The following is a 23,214-nucleotide window of genomic DNA, read 5'->3' as shown; positions in this document are numbered from 1 at the left end:
CCAATAGCCTCGTCCTGAAACTGTAACTCCGCGGACCCTTTGCATTGCAGACACAAATGCGATAAGGGCTATTAAAATTGCCTCTACCCCACCCCACCCCCAGGCAATGAATAAATATACTCTTAGTGTGATGCAGAATAAACTGCGCTCAGGAACAAACAGGTGAAGAAACGAACATCCTGTTATCTTTTGTTTTGCAGCCTGATACGATCTGAGAAGAAAAATTTGGGCAACAACTCAAGATATCTTCCCTTAAGTGCTTCTTTCCACCCCCCCCCCCCCCCACAAACCGACATCTCACACAGACACCCCATCAATCTCCCCCAAAGCTCGCACCAGACCTTCGAGTTCCCATATCTTGTATCGACATATTTTCTTGATTGCTCTTGACTGCCGCGTAGGACGGAAATTTTGCTGATATATAATTCGTTAGCCGACATCACTGGCTTTTTTGGTGCACTCCTTTGAGAGAGGGTTTTAAAAGCTCAAATTATCTTGGTAGGGCTTTTATTTATGTTTTTACAGGGGCAACTGATCGCTCGCGTGACAGTTTGCATTCGTATAAAAGTAAGTACCTTTTATTATCCAAATGTGCTTCGTAGAGTGCAAATAACGCACCAGACGAGTGCAAATATCACGCGATATTTGAACTCCAGAAATATCCGCTAAATTCGCCCGCACTGCAATAACAATTCGTTGTTTGTATTTTGACGAGCCCGTCGTCAAAATACGGTACAACTCGTAAAAAGATCTAATAATACTCAGCGATACTACACAACAAAACGTCGGTTCTGTCCTCGTGTACCGGTTCACAAGAGCCGTTACAAAAGACCGAACAATAGAGTCCTAAAGTGCTTACGTCACGTTTCCATAGCACCGGAATTCTGTGGTCTAAACAAACCAATATGGCGTCCCTAGCGTGACACATTGTCGTTGACCTCGAGCACTTCAAGAGCTATAATAGCGCAATTTATCCTCCAATAATAGAAATAAGATAAAGAGAATCAAGATAACCTTTGGCCTTACTATTGAAGAGTATAATAAGCGGACAAAAGCACCTGGTGAGCAATAATTCGAGTCAAAACGCAACGGAGACGAAGTTTGCGATGGGCCAGTGTTTTCATCCAGATTGCAATCACACATCTGAAAGCCACTGCTGCCGATTCTTTTCGTTTCCAGACCAGAAAAAACATAAAACACTCTATGATAAGTGGATATCATTTGTAAGGTGAGTATTTTTCGAAAAATATATATTTCGATGCTGTACCATCGATTAGAAATAGCTGTTTTTTTTTTTATCTCAAACTGATTCACGATTAGCTGTTTCTCTTTCTTGTCTTATTTGTTTTCTCGCGGCTTTGCCTTTCCTTGTCTTCAGTCTTGATCTAAGATTATTTAGTTACTAAAAAACTATATGATAGTTGTGAGTATCAAAGCTTTTACACTAACTAGTATTAAGTAACAAGCTCAGAGAAATACTCGCTTCGCATTCACGTCTTAGACTACAAGGTTAAGCATGTGACCAACTAAACTTTGGGTTTTTTAAGCGCAAGTATAGTAACTGCTTCTGTCTTTTTCTGTTATAGGAGAGGAGATAGAAAGCCCAGCAAACATTCGCGACTTTGCAGTTGTCACTTTAAAGATGGGCGAAAAGAAAATATGCCAACCATCAGTGACAGAAACAGGCACAAGCTGTTTGATAGTTTGGACTTGCTGCCAGGTACAGGACCAACACCTCCCAGTACACCTACCCCCAAGAAAAAACGGAAAGTGTCTGCCGAGCCCACGAAATTACCAACTGTAGCATCTGTGCTTGAAGAGATTAAAGAGAACTCTGAACCATGTTCCACTGAATGCTCACAAGAGGAAAAGACAAGTTCCAAAGAAGCTCTGCTGTCAATAGAGCTTGATATGACTTCAACAGAACTTGCTAAACACAAGGAAATGTCAAGTTACTATAGTGCACACTACTCTGCTAAGAGCTTGAGCCCTGAGGTGATACGGATGGAGACAGGTCTACCCACTAAGGATGTTCTTGATATTGTTGTGGGATATGTTTCAAGATTCAAGGGCGTGAAATAAACTATTATGCTGGATGGAAGGTTGAGGGGATCACACTTGAGGACCAGATATTTATCACTCTGATGAAACTGAAACAAAATTATACCAATCTACATTTAGCCCAGTTGTTTTCATGCAGTGTTGCAACTGTTGCTAACATAGTACTAACTTTTGTCCATGTTTTGCATTCTCTCCTGTTCAAAGACATCATGACAACCGTGCCATCTAGAGAAAAGAACAAGATGTGTTTGCCATCCTCTTTCACTGAGTACAGCAGTTGCCGCATTGTGATTGATTGTACAGACATTGAAATTGCTGCACCTAAGCTCATGTCCCAGCAGAATGCTACAAATTCCAGCTACAGGGGAATGAACTCTTTCAAAGTCATTATAGGGGTTGCCCCAAATGGAGTTATAACCTATGTTAGTGATCTTTTTCCTGGCTCAGTCAGTGACAAGTTCATGGTTAAAGAGTCTGGGTTTTGTAAACATTTGAGTGCTGGTGATCTTGTTCTGGCAGACAAAGGTTTTCTCATCAGCGATGTAGTTCCAAGAGGTGTTTCAGTGAACATACCACCATTTCTCAACAATGGAAAGTTTACAGAGAGTGAGGCAAGGGCGACAAAATCAATAGCTCGATGTCGCATCCACGTAGAGCGTGCAAATGCAAGACTTAAGAGTTTTCGCATCCTTGGCTTCATCCCAGCATTCTTGAGGTGCCATGCTGACAAGCTATGCCAACTGTGCTCAGCTCTTGTTAATTTGCAGTATCCATTGATCAAGGATGGCTGCGAAGACTTTGAATTTGACTGAATAGAACTTTTTTTCAACTAAATTATAGTACAATGAGTTTTTAATATTATTTTTGTATTACTAGAAGCCCTACTGTAACAGATCAAATGGTATTGACATAGCTTTGGTCAAAAATATGATGTGGTCAGTTTTACATTTTTCTGATATTCATCTCCTTTATGTTCATTAATACAAACTACTATGTGTTCTGTGAAAATAGATTATAATGAAATCCAGTGACATTCTTAAATTGTCATTTCAACTAAATCCAGGTCAGGGGCATGTGACCAGTATGGAATTCTTTCGTCCAGTAGTTCCAAGTGTGAAAGTCCTGCTGGCTGAAAGGTTTTACTTTTGTGTCTGTGAAGCTGGGAGCCTGAGTCCAGGTGTATAAAACTAAAGCCACACTTAAATTAGCTTTAAGGGATGGCGAGAGGTAGTCAGAAAAAATAACCTGTGCTGCATGGATTTTGTTTTGGCTCCCTCCCCTTCCCTTTGCATTGCTATCCAAGCCTACTTAAGTGTGGCATAAGTTTTATGCACCTGGGCCCTGTTGAGTAACCAGGATAAGTGTTACCAGCTACCAGTAGCCATTGGTTGCAAAAAAAAATTGTTTAAGCTTGCTTTCAGGAAGAATGTAATTTATTATTAAGTTACTATGCTAAATGGAAAAATGTGGGTTCTTCATCTTGTGTCTCTATCTGAGTGTAGAATATGTAATGTTATATTAAGAAATTAATGTATGAAATTTAAAAAAATACCTTTTAACATTAGCTACTGCCTATTTACATTAGCTCCCACTCCCCCCCCTCCCCCCCACTTTGATTATGTCCAGCATCTGTGCACCACTTTTCAAAGTTCTCCCTCGGTAATCTTTGGGAATAGTTGATGAAAGTAAAAATCACTCAAGATAGTAATATTGTGCTCCCAAGATTCATCTCATTCAATCTTGATAACAACACTATCCTTTGTGGTCCATACAACAAAGTAGCAGAATTTGCGCTTTGTCAGGAACATCTGGCCTTGACACTGATGCCAGTAAACATATGTGGTAGACAGCGTATAATTCCCTTCCTTCTCCTCCAAGTAAAAGTCTTTGTGCCCACAAGCTTCCTTGATTGTCGCATTTCGATGTGTGTAGGGGCACTTACACTCAATCACCGAGTCGTCTCCCACAAGTCCATCAGGGGAAGCACCCAGAACTCCCGACTCGTGTAGCCAAAGGCCGGTCTGTACAGGTGTAAAGTTTGTGATGTTGGTGAAGGACTTCAGGGCCTCAGTCTCATTGTCCTGTCCCCATGCAATTGCTTTAACTCCACTCAAGTTGTATTCCCCAAGTAGTCGCTTGATAAGAGACGGTGTAACTCTTTTTGCCTGGAGGACGGAGCCAAAATTACTAGCAGTCAGGCGGCCTCTACGAGCTTGGTGCCATGCAGGGCTGTTTCGCTGGCCAGCCGTGAGGGTGCTCACAACATTTATGGTTCTCTAGCTAGCTCCTCTACTTTGGCATTCTCAATCAAGTACTCTAATTGTTTTTCCTTCGTAGATGCCATAAGGAAACCTTCTGAGTAAATGATATCCTCAATCGTCTTGATCGAGAGAGGGGTAGCAGGTTGTGGTTCGGGACTCAAGATCCAGCAGGTCCCTGTAAATTTGCCATAGCGCTTTAGTTCGCTGTACAGCCACATCCGATCTTCTCGGCTAGGATCGCGCGCCAAAGGGCTGTAATCCTTCTTCTTCGGTGGCGCTGGAAACATCTGGCTTGCAGACTGTACGCTTTCTGCCTTTCGCTTTCGTTTCCATTGGCATTCCAGGTCCGTCCTGCTAAGGTTATGGATGCCATAAATAAATATGGCTGCCGTGTGACTGCACTTGAACTCGCCGCGAGGACACTCGCATTCTGTGTTTTTTATTTCAAGGTTTTCATCGAGATAAATCTGATAAAAAGATAATTCGAAACAGACACGTAAGTTGCAATATATATTCCGCAATATAAACATTAAATTGGAGGTGAAATCGGGGTTGGGAGTTCTTCGAATTGAACATACGTGTTGTGATCCCAAATTGGCAACTTACTGTGACTTTGTAGTCCTTATTTTTCATGCTTGCTTGGACTTCACCTTTGATAACTCCCCTGGAATAAATAAAGCTTTGGACATGGTCGAATTTGAAGTGGTTTTCTCCGCGATCAAGCGATTTCTGCTCTCCAGAAAAGAAAGAAACGAGTGAGCATATCGATAAAGACGCCATGTTTGAAGTATGAGTTTAAACTGTTTAGACCAGAAAAAAATGCTGTCATGGCAACGTGACGTCACACTTTAGGACTCTATACACAACAGCTAACCAATGACTCCTAGACAAAGAAAGAACAATGGTAATTCCCTTGTGAACCGGTACACCAGGACAGAGCCAAAACGTCCAATAAGTTATATGTACTCGGAATGATGCTCTGTTTACTTCAATCACAGGGGGACCATACAGTCTGTTTGTGTAGCCCACCGTTGTTTTACAGTGAATGTACCAGATTTACCGTTTGCTTCACCTAGAGTGATATATTGCTGACTATGTACATAAATCATTGATAAATAAACATTGAATTACTTACCTGTGGTGCATAGTCGTCCTTTTGCCTCAAAAATGTTTTTTTTTTTGAGCGATTTTAAATAAGTCTGATTTCGTCGTTAATGTAATGCATTAACGACGAAATCAGACTTATTCAAAATCGCTAAAAAAAAAAAAAACATTTTTGAGGCAAAAGGACAACTGTACACCACAGGTAAAGTAATTCAACGTTTATTTATCAATGATTTATGTACATAGTCAGCAATATATCACTCTAGGTGAGGCAAACGGTAAATCTGGTACATTCACAAAAACAACGGTCGGCTACACAAACAGATTGTATGGGCCCCCTGTGCTTCAATGTGTACTTTGGTACTGCTTTCATTGCGGTCATTATCCCTAGCTGTAGACTTTTATTAAAGCACCCAATCATTCCTCTTGAAAGAAAGTAAAAGTTCTTAGTCCCATAATCATTTAAGGGATGGAACATCAGACCTTCAGTTTCCGTGCTGCGAGGCAGTAGTCTCCCTTACATGCGTGTAGAGAGGAAAGTATGTTTCTTTCATTTTGGTCCAGTCAGAGAGTTGCGAACTGTTGGATAATTTTATCTTTTGGCTCACTTCACTTCGCTTCGGTTCTTTTACTGAACGTTGAGTTTTTTGCCGGCCTTATCTGTTGTATGAAAATGTCGTTACATAATCCAGAAAGTAAAGAAACAAATTGTCATTGTTCAAATTAACGAGATGTAAAGGTTGATTGTTATTTTTACTGTGTTAAGTTTTGCCATTGATGAGACTATTTTTAATATCTTCAAAGTTATTTGATCCTATTTTGTGCGAATATACAATATATCATTTGGAAAATTTTATTTATCTACACCCGGGCTATTTTCACTTGTTACCAGAGAGTCTTATTGTGGCAGTCGAAAAATTTCACAAGCGAAGTTTTGTCCATATACGTAGCAGTACAATTTCCTATAGCTCTGTTCACAATAAACTGACTGATCAGTTGAAAAGCCAGTTGTGTACTTAGTTGTAAAGCCTTTGATTTGGAGTGAGGTGGTAACAAAAAGTAAGTTATATTTGAAAAGCAGCATGTATCATAACATGGCCATCCTTACCCTCATTCCTGTTCGAAGGCTTGGCAGCCAAGCACACAATTGTAAAATGGACTATAGTGACTTGTCCTAGTGAAATTAACACATGCCCATGCACATAGTGCTACTTTAATTAAGAAATAGTGATGAGGCTGAATTATTCTTACAGCAAGCTGTCGTCAAATATTCCACCAAGTTTGCTAAATATATATGCTCTCCATTAAAGAGATCAAATTATTAACTTGTAGAAATGTATGGATATCAGAGTGAGAATGGGTCTGTTTGTGCAGCAAAAGCTTAAGACTCAAAGTTAGTATATACTAAAACAGTGGATAGGGTTGCAGGCATTGTCTGATTGGTTACTCAAACTCAGAATATCCCATGCTTTGGTCAGCTCCGAGTATTACGCATGTGGGATTTGGGCCTTGAAAATATTGTCATTGTTGCAGGCCGGATAAATGAGTTGAAATAATTTTTTGCTTTATTATTTCACTATTTCAGTGTATACTAAAATAACTCTTTGCCTCAGTGTTTGTGGCTAGCAGGGATATTTATCATACTTTTTAGCTACTCAGTAATTAATTCTACCACTTAAGCCACCTTTACTTCAGGGAAGAATTGTTAATTACCACCTGCTTGTATGGCGTCATGGTGTTGTACAGTTTGAATTTGGCCTGAATTTTTTTCTTTTAATTCATCAGTCCTGTTGAGAAAGAACTCTTTCAATGAATTACTTATTTTCAGGTAAATGATTAAAATGCAAGGGCATTTGAAAATCCGATCCTATCACAGTGCAGACTATAAAGAATGCAGAGAGATATATTCTCAAGGGATGCAGTAATTTATCTGCGACATCACCCATTTCATCTTTTCAAATCTCTTGTGGTACATTGCCATGGTGACCATTTGTGCTGTTATGGCCTCTTTAAAGTGGTTTTTCTGGATTTTGTTCGCAAGTTTGTTGCTGTGTCTTGTTTTGTGGTTTCTTTTGTATGTCTTGGTCTACCTTAAATGCAGGAAGTTCATCAACCATTCCCTAAAAACAGACTTGATGGACATTGACAAGATTTATATGGCCAACAAAGGCTGTCACATGTGGGTTGCTGAATGGAATGGTAAAGTTGTTGGAATGGTGGGACTAGTTCAGAATGAAAACCGCAAAGCCGGAACATCAGAGCTTCAGCGGATGTATGTCTCCAGAACTTGTCAGAAAATGGGAGTCGGAAGTAAATTGCTTGAAGAACTTCTCAAATATTCCAAGGAGGAGGGTCTCGAGAAAATTGTTTTGACAACTTCAAGTACACAAGGACCTGCCATTAGACTCTATAGGAAGTTTGGTTTCAAGCTCATAAAAGGGAAAACTATCACTCCCAACTTCATCTTTAAAGATCCGCTAACAGTGATGTCTTTTGAACTTGTACTCTGATAGAGTCCAAACACAAGGTTGTAAAACTGCAGGTTGCTAGTTAAATTACACCCACATGTTTAATTTCACTTCTCAAGGCTATTTTGCTAAGTAGTAATTCAGATGATTTTTTAGGTATATGGAAAAACATTGAAGTTTACAATCATGTCAAATTTCTTTAAATAATTTGTAACCATGCCAACTTTCTTCTATTGGCCTCTCAACTTTCCTCCATATCCTTGCACCAGCTATGGCTCTTAGCTAAGCTGGCCTAATTCATTCATTCAATGACGCAGGGTAAGATTCGAATCAAAAGTTAATACTTTAACCCCTAAGAGTGACCAGAATCCAAATTCTCCTTACATTATCACTCCTGAGTCATCCATTAGGGTCACAAGAATAAAGAAAATAATCAGCAACTAAAAGCTCCTCCTGATTGTTGACTAATTTCTCCTTGTCAGCACCTTAGGAAATGTAGAGAGAACATTATGGGGAATATGCATACTGATGTTAGGGTGTAAAGAGTTGGACATGATAGGAAAATATGTCAAAATTTTCTGTTTTGATCCAGGTAAAACACATAATCAACATGGCTACACCTTATGGAAATGATTTTGATCCTTGTCATATTTTGAATGCTACAAGGAAATTATACACTTTGTCTGAAGGAGTATGTCTAAATGTAGCGAATCTTTGAAGAGGATCAATAAATGGTAGAAATGACTTTTATTAGGAAGGAAAAATAACGTATTTCTGTCAGAATTGTGAATGAGATTTCCCTGATAAAGATTTGTGCCTGGAAAAATTATGTGCTTTGATCAAGGCTTAGTTGTTCCCTTCGCCCTTTTAAGTCCCAGAAGTGATTAACTTGTAACTGCTCCCTGTAATATCCATACATGATCCAGCAAACAGGTAATGAGAATACTCAAACTTATCAGTTAGAAATTGTTACATTGATTGAACACCAAATTCTCGTAACCAACTTACAATGAAATGTGTAGCAGCTAGAGGGGGAATTCTTAATTCCTCCTTTAATTTTTTTTTTTTTCGTTACCTGTGAAGGGAGTTCCGGAGGCCTCCGTACATTTTCCTCCACCATTACTCATTCCGCATGTCCACATTTCAATTTTTTCGATTTCATGAACCAGGGAAACCCACGCTTATAGTGCCACAAAAAAAAAAGTTATGCTTCTTTGGAACCCATAAGTAGTCAAGGTCATTCTTTTTACCATTTTTGTTTTTTGATTTAAACAATGTCTCTCCTTTGTCAGTAAAACAAAGTTCCGACCTATGCACGCCCAGTGACAGCTGTATTTAGATACCAGAACAATTTCCGTTGATCAAAGGATCCTTTCTGACAATATTTAGATATTAATAGACCGTCAGAAAAGAACACTTCTGAGGTAGCGGAAATTCCAATTTCTTGTGTTTTTAGAAGACGCAGCAAACAAGGGGAAAAAATGAAGGACTCTAACGATTCAGCTGACTTTGCAAGGCAAGAGTTAGCAATCTTATTCCCCTTGAGTAGTTTGGCGCAGTTTTCGTCGAAACAAGTAAGGCAAGTATTAGTTTGACGAATTGGAAAAACTTACGTACACTTATCAAGCACTTGAAATATAGGGTCTTCTGAGAAGTAGTTACTTCAGTTTAGTGTAAGCTGAGTAGATTTTAATTGGCTAAACACTGGGGAAAAATTACCGTGAAGAAAACAACCAAATATTAAATTGTGATTACGCGATTAGGAGAGAGCATGTATTACATATTGATGTGTAGCTGTCTTTTAGCGGGTATGCTATTATGTTCGTACCTCGCAGACAAAACTTATACCTTGAAACTGATGTGCAACTTTGTCCTATTTAGTAACATAATCTGAGAGATAATTCTTGGTACAAATAAGTAGGAACATGAGATTGTCAAAGAACCTTCAAAAGCTGAAATGTACCCCTTTGACTTCTCTCCTCTAGCGGTTCCGAATGTCCAGTCAATGTGATAACATTAACCTCTAACTCCCAAGATCTGATTATGAATTCTTCCATCTAGCTGCTACACATTTTCTTGTAAATTGGTTACGAGAATTTGGTGTTTAATCAATGTAAAAAATTCTACCTGATAAGTTTGAGTATTCTCATTTCTTGTTTGCTGGATCATGTATGGATATTATAGGGAGAAGTTACAGGTTAATCACTTCTGGGAGTTAAGGGATTAAAGAAGACAACTTAGCCTTGATCAAAGCATATTGTCCAGGTACAAATCTTTATCAGGTAAATCTCATCCACAGTTATGACACAAATATACCATTTTTACTTTCTAATAAAAGTCATTTCTATCATTTTTTGTACCTCTTCAAAGATTCATTGCATTTAGATATACTCCTCTAGAAAGAGTGTCCATGCCTTGTAGCATTCAAAATATGACAAGGATCGAAATTATTTCCATAGGGTTTAGATATGTTGATTGTGTTTTACCTGGATTAATCACAGTAAGCTTTGGCATGTTTTCCTATCATGCTCAACTCTTTACACCCTAACATCCGTATGCATATGAGCTTGAAACGAAACTTCCTATAGAGTCTAACAGCAGGTCCTTGTGCAATTGAAGTTGACTACCCATTTTCCTCTGATCGCACAAATTAACTGCCCAAGTGAAACCGCTCACAGAGATATTACACCCGTCAACCTCAGCCTCACTTACTTGGGTGTGCGGTTACATATCCAACATGGTGCTGGGAACTTTAAAAAGAGTTATTAACAACTCCTCCCTGAAGTGAAGATGGCGAGTGGTAGACATTTACTGAGCCACTAAAAAGCATGCTAAATATCCCCCGCTTGCTATAAATAAATAAATAAATAAATACGTAAATTGAAGCTCCCCTGAGGGGCTTTTCAGCCACATTGTAATCTAAGTGCTTAAAAATCTACAGATATTGAGGTGAAGAGCGGTTTCAGCGTACACTGAAAAAGTGAAATAATAAAGCACAAAAATGATTTTAACTCATTTATTCCTGCGACAATTGCAATGTTTTTAGGGCCCAAATCCCACATGCATTGCTCGGAGCTTACTTAAGCATAGGACATTCTGAGTTTGAGTAGCCAATAACAGCAGGTCTTCAAGCCGTTTCACGGTTTTAGTACATACTAAATTTGAGTGTTACGTTCTTGCACACAAACAGACCCATTCTCACTATGATATCCATGCATTTCTACACGTCAATAACTTGACCTCTTCAATGGAGAGCATATATTTAACAAACTGAGTGGAGTATTTGACTGGCAGTTTGCTGTATGAATAGTTCAGCCCCATTCCTATTTGCTAATTATAGCAGCACCCTGTGCACAGGCTTGTGTTAACTGATTTCCTAAGCAAGAGTCACAATTCAACTGATCAATCAGTTTATTGTGAACAGAGCCAGGAAATTGTATTGCTACGTTTGGACAAAACTTCTGAGATGGAATCTTACGATTGCCACAATAAGACTCTCGAGTAGCAAGTGTAAATGGCTTAGGTGCAGATTAATAGAATTCTCGTAAACATAAACCAAAGTATATCCAATGGACTTGAAGGCCTGCTCATTTACACGAGGTCCAACCTAAGCCACGGTTTTATGCAATCAGTAAGCCTCAGGCTTACTCAATAATGTAATATGTAAAAAAAGATCAATACGAAAAACTGTTGTTTATCTCACTTCATTTTATTATGTATTTTTTTTACGGAAAAAGATCAATAAAAACTGAATTTTTGGGTTGATGTAATAAGATAAATGTCTTTCAGTCAACTGTTAGCTTTCCGCTCTCTTAACACTGTTTACCAAAATCAATGTTCGGACTAAAGGTCCAGCTAAATTGAGGACTCTTTGCAACGACGCGGTTCTGTTATAGGGATAAGGGATAACTGCCCCCGAAAGATTAGGCATAGGAGATGACTGAACCTCCCCTAACAAGGCCTCACTTTTAGGCCATTTCTTCGACAATCGCTGGAAGACTCTGCTTCGTACGTTTCTGAGCAACGACAGATTTTAATACAAAACGTGTCGCTTAAAATCGCCGTGTGTTCTCGTCTGAAATGCTTATTTGAGGCTCCATAAATGAACGGGTTGATTGTGCTGCTTAAATAGACCAAGAAACCGTATGTAAGGTAAGCTTGTCTGGGCAAAGTGGGTTCACCTTGAGCTGCATCAATGTAGTCGATGATACACACTGGAAGCCAACAACAAGCAAAACCAACCATAACAGCAGCTAAAGTCTTAGTCACTTTGGCTTCTTCGACGTTAGCTCTTAGAACGTGGGGATTAATTTCCACGGAGAAAACTCGATTGGATCGTGACACGGTGTAGAATACTTTTACATAGCAGATTATTATTAATGTCAAAGGTGTCGCGATGTAGATACATTCGATGAAGACGGTGTATGCTATGTTGGTGTCGAATGTGTACAGGCACATTGCCTTCCCCGGTTGGAATTCGAAGCCACCATGACCGAATAAAAAGGGAGGAATGGAGCCAATGAAAGCGGTACACCAGAAAACACCGATGTAGAGCAGAATTCTTTGCCTTTTGACTATCACGATGTACCTCTCAGGTTTGACAACGCAGAAATATCGACTTACTGCAATTAGTCCCATGGTGTGCAACGATGCTAGTCCAAATGTAAACACTCCGAATCCATGGAATCGGCAAAAGTTGTCACCAAAGATCCACTGGCCACGATTTAAAGTAACAACAGAAAATTGCATACAGCGGGTGAACATCAGAATATCACTCACAGCCAACGCAACAACAAACATGTTGGAAAGTGTGCGGAGTCTTTGGTTTCGGTACACAGCATAACAGACGGACAAATTTCCAAGGAATGCTGCAACATTTATGATGCTTAACATGACTGTTTCAATCCACTGCAGATTTGAGTAAATCCATGATGAGTAAAGAACATGAAATGAGCACCGTTTGACAGCAATCAAGACAAATGAATTTGTCTGCTGCAAGTAATTTAAAAGCGGCGTTTAGTAAAATTTTCAGTGTGGAATCATTAGAGTCCCACTGTGGTGTGCATGAGTCCCTCTAGTCATCTAAATTGAAATTGACTTCAAATATAGCTGTGTGCTCATTCGCATTGATAAAAAAGAAAGCACCCAGGTACTCACTTTCAGTGGTTCTTTGTCCATTGATAGTGCACGAGAAAAAATTATCAGCAAATACACCTGCCTGGCACCTTTAGAAAGTTAAGTGCCCCTATTGTGTATTTGAAAATTTTAAAAGCAAAAGGAAGGGATTTTGGAGTGAACATGTCAGCGAAAAGGAATAACTCTCAATTAGTTTTCTACACTCATTTGCGGTTTTGTCTTTCTGTCGACTAACCCACTCTGAAAAGATAATCATTATCTTTTTTATTACCTACAGCTAACGACAAAAGATTAATTCCATCTTTGTATAAGTAAATCGATCCTAAAGAGTAATTATTTATCAAATAAATACAACCTCGTTCTCAAAGGCAAATGTCGAACCAATAAAAACTTCTATTTTCGGTTGCATCTTAATTAAAGGAATCCTGAGAGTTTTGGACTGATTTCAGGGAGGTATGCTTTCCAGACGTTTGCCGGGTAAAAATATTCTCGCAGTAGCTATATAAATAGGCTGGAAATCTGGGTAATATGGTAATGTTAACACGTGCGCCATCCATTTAGGTTTCGTTGTTTTTACTTCTAGTTCCTGAAAGAATTTTACCCAATCACCACCAACCGACCTTTCCACTGGGCTTTGCATATAAAAGCCGTTTACTTTAGAACTTGGCAAACAACAAAACTTGTTGATATTTGATTTAACCATGGAGTTGGAAAAATCCCGGTGCGAAGTGAGAATGTGTTCTAGACTCTAGTGACCAGATAAGCCGATCGCATGACACCATCAGTTGCTTTGTTTAACAAGCTAGGTTGGATTCCGTTTTATGAGCAACATAAGATAGATAAATGCATAACAATGTATAAGCGAATTAATGGGCGTTTGCCGAATTATCTAAATGAACACCTAATTTTGAATAATAAGCGGCACTCCCACAACACTAGATATTCATGCATTAATGCTGTTTGTCCTAAATACCAAAGAGAATCTGCGGGAGGACGCTCTTTCGCTGTTTCGGCTACAAGACTGTGGAATAGTATACCTACTGAAATTAGGAAACTAGATTCTATAGCATGTTTTAAAAAGAACATGTTTGCCAAGATAAATAAGGAACAACAATGTTTGCATCATTTTACTAATTAACAATATCTTCTTAATTAAATCTTGTCTTATTTTAAATGCTTATTTTAAATGTTTACATATTTTAGCTTACATATTTATCTGATTGTATATAGTTGTGTAATCTGTGAGGGCCACAAGTGTATTAGCCTCTGGCTATTAAGTGCTACCCTATTTAAATAAAGGATTTCATTCATTCATTCATTCAAGCCAAGTTTTATTTATTACCACCGATGGGTCCTTATACTCACAAATTTTTGCCTTTTAAGATTACCATTTGCAATATGTTTGGTAAAAGTTAAATCCGCTAATTGTCATTAATACTTGCATAAAAAAAGGATTAAGTGTTTTTAAAAATAATCTTTAAAAGAAAATTGAATTTGGAAGAAAGTTAATTTCACCTGCCTGACGTCGGGCCTCTGTGAAACGCGGACTGGATAGATGTGGATGGCAGATGCAGATAGAAAAATGCGGATGGAAAAATGCGGATGAAAAATTGCGGATGGAAAAATGCTGATAGAAAAAAAATCGGTTGAAAAAAAAAAACAAAAAACAAGGCAAAAAGAAACAACATTGAACATGTCATTACAGTCGAACCCCGCTATGTCGAACTCCGCTATGTCGAACTCGGTTAAATTCAAGTCCCGCCATTTTGAACAAAAATTCATTTCCCTAGGATTTACCCTTGTTCCACCGCTAAAACACCAAAATAGCGTTAACTCACTGAAAATGCTTCAGAGTGGGCTGAGACGCTGGTAATCAACAAAGAATACAACAAAACAATAAGGTAAGTTAATTTTATTTCAAAACAAGACATTTTTTCTGTCTATTCAACAAGACTCATTTCAAACTCGAGAATCGAAGAAAAATAGAGATATGTAGATATAAAGTCAAGGCACAATACGTCCTATCTCTTTCCATGCTGTGTTTTCACTGCAGCAGATCGGAAAAATACAAATCGCAGATTTAAAAGGATACAGTTTGCTCAGGAAGTTAGAAAGCACCAGCCAAATTGAAAATGACAAATTAAACTATTAGTGTAACGCTAACTCACCATGTGATCTCAAAAACAGGCAACTCCCCGCTCTCTGAACCAGAACTTTCCACCACGACTTCCATCATTGCAGGCGTCAACATGAAAGAGTGGCAGCGTTTCATGAACGAGAGCGTTGATTGATTTGTATTGTGCCACAGGCAGCCCAAGCTCACTACTAGAAGCGCGGACGTGACTCTTGTAGTGTTGCGCAATGGTTATTTAAAAAGGTTTATATGGGATGTTATCGGTTTTCGTGAAAAGAGAGGAAAAATGTCATGTTTTGAAATAAAATTGACTTACATTCAGTTGCCTTGTTGTATTCTTTGTTGATTACCAGCGTCTCAGGCCATTGTGAAGCGTTTTCGGCGAGTTAGCACTATTTTGGTGTTTTAGCAGGGGAAGAAGGGTAAATCCTAGGGAAATGATTTTTTGTTCAAAATAGCGGGACTTAAATTAAACCGAGCCCGACATAGCGGGGTTCCACTGTAAAGACATGTTTAATGTTGTTGTGGTTTTTTTCCAACCGATTTTTTTTCTATCTGCATTTTTCCATCCGCAATTTTTCATCCACATTTCTCTATCCGCATCCGCCATCCGCATCTACTCGGTCCGCGTTTTACAGACCCGCCTGACGTCTGCCTAGTGATTGTGGAAGCGCCCTTAGTTACAGGAAGTTAAAAGTCTATCACGGGCGATTTGGCCCATTGTACGATAATAAAGTTTTGCCCAACAAATCGACAGCTGTGCCTATTAACTGTGAAAGCACATGCAGTTTAAAAAAGATAAAAGTCTTCCGAGTGCGATTTGGCCCATTTTACGGAAAGGACGATAAGGCATGGCAACAAAAGCTTTCCCCTACAAATTGACAGCTGTGTTTTATTGCTGCAGAAGTGCAATTAGTTTAAAGAAGATTAAAAAAGTGCGAAAGCAAAAAAGGGTTAAAAACCCTGACATAAAAAATGTACTTTGCCCCTTTGCCAAAAACTGCGCGCATTGACTTCCAAACGAGTTCTAACCACCTTTGATCAATTGTGAAGAAAAAGGTATTGCAGCTCACTTTAGGGTCTTTCAAAGAAAAGAAACGAGATACTGAAATGAAGAGCCAGACCGCATCTGAAACAGACACCTTTTTGTGATGGAGAAAACTTTTACACATGTCGCAAAGTAATCTCCTTTTTAGAAGGTCTTATTTTTTTAATTATAATTCTACAAACCATATCAAAAGTGGAAAAAAGATATCACAATTAAGAACTAAAGAAAAGCTCATCTTTTCGAGCTAATTACTTTATAAAGAGGGGAGGTTTCTAAGGAAACTGTGGTGCTTCGTCGGTGGGAGTAACAAGGTAATTTGATCATATCAACTAAGTTGAAATTCAGTGTAAATTGGCCACCGTAAAGAGTTAAAAGGCTGACGTTTCGGGCATTAGCCCTCCGTCAGAGCGAATGGAGGAATTGTGGGTTATGTGTGGGTTTATATGCAGAAAGTGGGGCTGGGCTATTGGTGGGAACATGGTGACGAGAAAAGCGCGAATAAGTAAATAGAATAAAAAGCGTTCCTTGATACCTATGGGGTTAGGAGTGCCGATTTGAAAAATAACTTTTGTTCAAGAGTTTTGCGACTTTCCGAGCTGCCCAAATGTAAGGTAAGGCCGCAGATTGCCATATGCTGCTTTGCCGAATGATTAGGTAGATTAAAGTGTCTAGAGACTAGCTTTAATGTATCCTCGTCATTCCTTTCTACGTCGCAAAGGTGTTCTCGGAAACACCTTCCTAAGGTGTAAAATAGACAGAGCTATAAAAAGGAAGTCACAACAAGTTTAAGTACTTATGCGTTTATCTAAACTGACTGAGAAATAGCTTTTGCATTTTTCTTACACTGATTTGAGACTCTTGGCATCAATCCATGAGGACATTGCCCAAATGGCAGGGGTAGTGTTTAATACCTCTCAAGATCCACTGAGCCACTGGATGTGAATTCATACTGCTCGTACTGAACAGTCGCTGTAGAGACTCCTATTAATTTGCATGACGTTGTTCACATCAGTTAACTCTTGCAGATGGCGTAATTTCGTATTGTTTTGAGCTGGTTCTTACCAGGTCCTCCTCAAATAAACATATATGTCTACAAGCTTTGCAACGTTTGACAGCAATCAAGACAAAGAATTTGTCTGCTGCATATAATTTTCGATGTAAAGTTTAACAAAATTTCAGCGTCGAATCAATAGAGTCATGCTCTGGTCTGCCGGGAGTCCCTTTAGTCATCTAAATTGAAATTGACTTCAAATATAGCTGTGCATGCATTCGCATTGATTAAAAACCACCCAGGTACTCACTTTCAGTGTTTTTTTTCCTCTGATAATGCACGAGAAAATATTATTAGCAAATGTACCTGCCTGGCACCTTTAGAAAATTAAGTGCCCCTACTGTACATTTGAAGATTTTAAAAGCAAAAGGAGAGGATTTTGGAGTGAAAATGTCAGCAAGAAGGAAATATAACTGTCAAATAGTTGTCTGTACCCAACTGCGGTATTGTCTTTCTGTCGGCGAACCCATTCTGAAAAGATAACAAGAGAGTGTTGATTACCCACAACTAGCGAAAAACAATTACCGTCTTTTTATATGTAAATCGATCTTAAAGCGCAATTGTTTACCAAATGAAGATATCACTCAATCTCACACGCAAATGTCGAACCAAAAATGTTTCCCCCTCGAATATTGTTCAATGAAACTTCTTTTTGGGGTTCCAACTTAATTAGCGGACCCTTGAAAGTTTTGCACTGGTGCCAAGGAGGTATGTATGCTCTCCAGTGGTCTGTAACAAAGTTTCGCAGTAGCTATATAAATAAGCTGAACCTTAAGTTAATATATTAATGTTTACATGTGTAAATCAAGACCCTCTCTTTAGAACAAAGGTAGATATCTCAAAACTCCAACAAACCCTTTGGAAAAACTCTCTTAGTGTCTTCGAGCATGAAAAACGCGAATAAATAATCCTTGAATGCAAGAATTCAATCTTTCGTTTTGTTTTCAGGGTTAACCGAGTTATACAGTTTTCTAGACGACAGGCTGCCCTAGAAAAAAAAACCTGTCCCGAAAAGTACACCATTTTTCTTGGATTTGATTAGTTTCCTTTTGTATATCAACGGGTCCTTTATGGAAATGAATCCGATTTCAGTTGAAAGACACGTTTCGATATCGCCATGAGCTTTCAAATTGTATAACAACTCTATATTATGTTAATCAAGGTTGTGAAATAAATATTGAAACTCACTTTTAGGTCTTTAAGGAAAAGAAACACACTCCCTTTTGTGTTAAAGAAAAATTTTATCCACGTCGTAAATTAATCAGTATTTTAAAACGCGTTTGGTCTTTTTTTTCATTATTTTTTTCCAATCCCAGATGTAGCAACCATATCAAACGGTGAAAAAAAAGGTACCGCAATTAAGAAGTGAAGAAAAGCTAAAATTTTCTCGAGTAACTGCACTATAGGTGGAGATCTTCTCTCGGCAGGACATTGTTATGGCAACACCGCATCCATCTTACTTTAAGCTACACCTGCCCTAAACTGTAAAACAATTTCGGTAAATTCGATTTGAAATTGGCGCGCTCAGCAAGATTAATTCATCTATTCAGTATATATAGATAACAACAATTTTGTAGACTCTTTAGCACGTTTATAACCAACAGGTATAATTGTGGATGTTTTTGAAGGGATGTACTTGACATACCTTTTTGTACATTAGGGTTGTTGCATGCATTGTTAGAATTTTATCTCGACAGAGCTAAAGAAGTAAATAACAAGAAATATGTCTTCTGCGCAGAGCTGCAGAGACCACTGACTTCCTCATTCCTGGATTTCCACCAACCACCAAAAAAAAAACTCAAGAAATCTAATATTGCAACCAACTGAACCATTGCAATTTCTGAGTAGTTGTTACTCTTAGGATTTTGCTTCAACTTGCGTACCATACATAGTGGCAGCGCCCTTTCTGGCTCTGTTGATGGCGATACCTACAGTGATGTGCTAAGCACTTGGTACAAACAAGTATGAAACATGAGATTGTCAATGTACCTTCAATAGGTAAAATGTATCCATTTGACTTCTTTACCCTAGCAGTTCCGAATGCCCAGTCAATGTGATAACATTAACCTCCACATTAACCTACACATTAACCTACACATTAACCTACTCATTTCCTTGTAATTGGTTACGAGAATTTGATGTTCAATGCATTATGCAAGGTAACAATTTCTACCTGATAACTTTGAGTATTCCCATTTCTGTTTGCTGGATCATGTATAATTATTATAGAGAGAACTTACAGGTTAATCACTTCTGGGACTTACGAGGTTTAAAGAAAACAACTTAACCTTGATCAAAGCACATTTTCCATGTACAAATGTTTATCAAGGAAATCTCATTCACAATTATGACAGAAATTTATTATTTTCCTTTCTAATATAAGACACTTCTACCATTTACTGGATCTCTTGAAAGATTCACCGCATTTAGATATACTCCTGTAGAAAGAGAGTATATTCCTTGTCACAGTAGCATTCAACATATGACAAGGATCAAAATCATTTCCATAAGGTGAGGACATGGAAAAATTACTCAACAATCAGGAGGTGCTTTTAGTTGCTGATTAATTTCTTTATACTTGTGACCCTAATGGATGATTTAGGAGTGATATTGTAAGGAGAATTTGGATTCTGGTCACTCTTAGGGGTTAAAGCGTTTACTTTTGATTTAAATTTTACCCTGCGTCATTGAATGGATGAATTCGGCCAGCTTAGCTAGGAGCCACCACTGGTGCAAGAATACGGAGGAAAGTTGACGGGCCGATAGAAGAAAGTTGAAGTGCTTACAACACAAAACTTCAGTGTTTTTCAGTATAGCCTAAAATTGCATCTGAGTTACTACTCAGGAAAATAGCCTTGAGTAGAGGAATTTGACCTATACGCGTAATTTAAGTAGTAACGTCCAGTTGTACAACCTGTTGTTTGGACTCTACCAGAGTTCAAGTTCAAAAGACATCTTTACTAAATCTTTGAAGATGAAGTTGGGAGTGAAGAGTTCTCTTCATGAGCTTGAAACCAAACGTCCTATAGAGTCTAATAGCAGGTCCTTGGGCAACTGAGGTTGTCAAAACAATTCTCTCAGGCCACATTCAAAGTGGACAACACCATTTCTCTACAATCAGGTGGTAACGGCCCTTTTTAAGTTCCCAATGACATATTGGATATGTAACCGCGCAAGTATGTAAACGGGGCAGGGGTTGATGGAACATCGGAGTCTGATATACAATCGACCCTTGCTGAGGACAATATTTATAAAACCTATGGTCATCCCTTACAAAAAGGGAAAATTCCTTCAAGACACGGTTGTGGGAGCAAAAATATGAAGGCCTTTATTCTTAAAATGTATTTGGACAGCCAAAAGCAGCTCAATGTTTTCTATTCTTTTAAGAAGAAGTAGTTTTATCGGAATTTCGGCTGGGACTATTCATTTTACTCCTGATCTAGTCGCACAAATTAACAGGCCACGTGTGAATTTCCCTAAACCGCTCCCAGAAATATTACACGAGTCAACCCCGGCCTCATTTACTTGGGTGTGTGGTTATGTATCCAATTTGGTGCTGGGAACTGTAAAAAGAGCTATTAGAAACTCCTCCCTTAAGTGAAGATGGCGAGTGTTAGATATTTACTGAGCCACTAAAAAGCATGCTAAATATCCCCCGTTAGCTACAGACATTGAGGTGAAGAGTTGGTTCGATGTACAGTGAAAAGGTGAAATGGTAGAGCGCAAAAAGTCTTTTTAACTCATTTATTCCTACAACAATTACAATATTTTTAAGGTCCAAATCCCATATGCAATGTTCGAATCTGACTTAAGCATAAGCCATTCTGAGTTTGAGTAGCCAATCACATCATGTCTTCAAGTCTTTCCACTATTTTAGTACATACTTAATCTGAGTATTAAGTTTTTGCACACAAATAGATCCATTCTCACTATGATATCCATGCATTTCTACAAGTCGATATATATTTTGACCTCTTAAATGGAGAGCGTATATCTAGCAAACTGAGTGGAGTATTTGACTGGCATTTTGCTGTAAGACTAATTCAACCCCATTCCTATTTGCTAATTAAAACAGCGCCCGTGTGCATAGGCTTATGTCAATTTCACTAGGAAGAGTCACAATTCAACTGATCGGTCAATTTACTGTGAACAGAGCTAGGAAATTATTCTGCTATGAATTCTATCTCTTACAACCTGGGGGTTATTTTCCACTGAGAAAACTCGATTGGATCGTGACACGGTGTAGAACACTTTTACATAGCAAATTGTTATTAATGTCAAAGGTGTCGCGATGTAGATACATTCGATGAAGACGGTGTATATGCTATGTTGGAGTCGAATGTATACAAGCACATTGCCTTGCCAAGAAGACACCGTTCAAGGAGAGGAAAACGTTGCATCTGCTGACAACGAGCACGCCGGTCTTTTTTCTTGTCCAGTTGAAGGATGCGTGCGTACTTTTCAGGGCGACTGTAACCTGGAGCTGCATTTGCATTATGGTAAGTGCACATTTGTACAGGAAAGACACTCGCTTATCGACAAGGCGAAGATACTTTACACTGAAAAACTCCAGGAAGGTTCTAGCACACTGCCCCTTATAGCCAGTTGTGAGCTCTCAGGCCAAAGTGTTTAGGCGTTACCGCAGGTTTGGGCATTGCAATCTTCGAAGAAGGCTTCCCGATTCAGTGCGAAGCAGAAATCCTACTTAGACGGGAAATTTAAAATAGGAGAACAGACTGGATTGAAAGCAGATCCGGTACAAGTGGCTCAAGATATGAGGCATGCAAAACACGAAGATGGGAGCCGAAGATTTACTGTAGATGAATTCTTAGCGCCATAACAACTAAAATCCTATTTCTCAAGGGTGGCTGCGAAATTTCGGCAAGGAAGTCACGGAGTTGCAGATGAGTGGGACACTCAAGCTGTTGCAGAACAAGATGCGTATTCCTCCACTCGTGCCGACATTCTTGAAGAGTGTCAGCGGATCCACCCGATCACATATGATACATACAATATCTGTGAGCGGTATGCAAAAATTAAGCTAACTAAACTTAGCGTCCCTATTTTGCGCATACCATGCAAGCACTTTGAATTGGAAATTGACAGTCCTCCCCTGAGGTTAAAAAAGCCGTATATTGAATTAATTGAGGACCTAGTAAGGTCGTGTTCTTGAACGTTACTATTTTCGATTTTTCTGTAAATTTAAAAAAAACATCAAAAGCAGTTCATATTCTCTCGGTCTTTACGTTGATCTTAGTCATCAGATGTTGCTTGCATTGATTAGAATCGACAGGCCCATTACCCCTGCCTCCTTCGTTTAGTTGTCGTACTTTGCGCTGGTGTATTCACTAAAGCGGCCTCGAGTAACATGGTGGTAGCCTATTGCGGCAAAAAGGAAAAAAAGTCGGGAAAAAGAAGTACACTATTAAAAATTCCCCTTTTCTCGCTCTGTAAAAGGCAACGAACTACAGCCCCAGTGGTGTGAACTACGGACAGATGTAGCCTTTGAAACAATTATTAAACAAATAAAGAAAAAATTCCAGCTTTGAGGTTCCCAATAAATTTGAACTTAAATTAAAGGAAGCGCAACGACCACTGCTATTCTTGTGTGGGTCGTTGTACGCATTTCAGGCAATCCTTACTGATTGAACATTTCAAGAGCAGCGGAAGGCACTCAACTGGACCAATCAAGATGTTCAAAAGTTATCACAGACCACTGATCAGATACGCTCCGAAAGCTTATTTGATGAAGCCTGTAAAATGTCAACGGATTAGTGAATGAAAACGAGGAGGGGGTAAATAAAGGAAAAAATTCCCCCAAAAAGCGTCCAAGCATAATTCAACGTTCCCAATCAAAGAAAGAGTGCCGGTGTTCGCGGTAAAGACACGTGCCCTTGCAATTGTGGCCCAGACTTGTGAGTGCGCCCGTCACGTAATCCGTACTGAACATT

The 23,214-nt window shown here is 38.9% G+C and overlaps 4 protein-coding genes and 1 pseudogene across 4 annotated transcripts; 2 read left to right on the top strand and 3 right to left on the bottom strand.

The window, feature by feature from the left end:
* The first annotated feature begins 1,095 nt into the window (after nt 1-1,095).
* On the top strand, nt 1,096-3,539 carry LOC148738028 (uncharacterized). Its single transcript, XM_088749834.1, has 2 exons — nt 1,096-1,228; nt 1,587-3,539. Exons 1-2 carry the CDS (start codon nt 1,107-1,109, stop codon nt 2,080-2,082), a joined length of 618 nt encoding a protein of 205 aa, XP_088605960.1. The 5' UTR covers nt 1,096-1,106; the 3' UTR covers nt 2,083-3,539.
* Nucleotides 2,896-5,102, bottom strand: LOC148738027 (uncharacterized). The gene is made up of 2 exons (XM_088749832.1): nt 4,929-5,102; nt 2,896-4,789 (listed from the first exon to the last, which is right to left on the bottom strand). Exons 1-2 carry the CDS (start codon nt 5,100-5,102, stop codon nt 4,328-4,330), a joined length of 636 nt encoding a protein of 211 aa, XP_088605958.1. The 3' UTR covers nt 2,896-4,327.
* A 671-nt stretch (nt 5,103-5,773) lies between these two features.
* Nucleotides 5,774-8,734, top strand: LOC111346407 (N-acetyltransferase 8). The gene is given in 1 exon segment (XM_088749831.1): nt 5,774-8,734. A coding segment is annotated over 1 exon segment (678 nt). The 5' UTR covers nt 5,774-7,258; the 3' UTR covers nt 7,937-8,734.
* A 3,111-nt stretch (nt 8,735-11,845) lies between these two features.
* On the bottom strand, nt 11,846-12,962 carry LOC111346406 (melatonin receptor type 1B). Its single transcript, XM_022953694.2, has one exon. It carries the CDS (start codon nt 12,785-12,787, stop codon nt 11,846-11,848), a length of 942 nt encoding a protein of 313 aa, XP_022809429.2. The 5' UTR covers nt 12,788-12,962.
* Nucleotides 12,963-21,418: 8,456 nt separating this feature from the next.
* LOC148738024 (G protein-coupled receptor 161-like) overlaps nt 21,419-23,214 on the bottom strand; it is a 33,260-nt pseudogene continuing 31,464 nt past the window's right edge.

Source organism: Stylophora pistillata, chromosome 2, assembly GCF_964205215.1.
Source record: "Stylophora pistillata chromosome 2, jaStyPist1.2, whole genome shotgun sequence".
Classification (NCBI taxonomy): Eukaryota; Metazoa; Cnidaria; class Anthozoa; order Scleractinia; family Pocilloporidae; genus Stylophora; species Stylophora pistillata.
The sequence above is the reverse complement of the archived record's forward strand: the minus strand, read 5'-3'. Positions and strand labels throughout refer to the sequence as shown.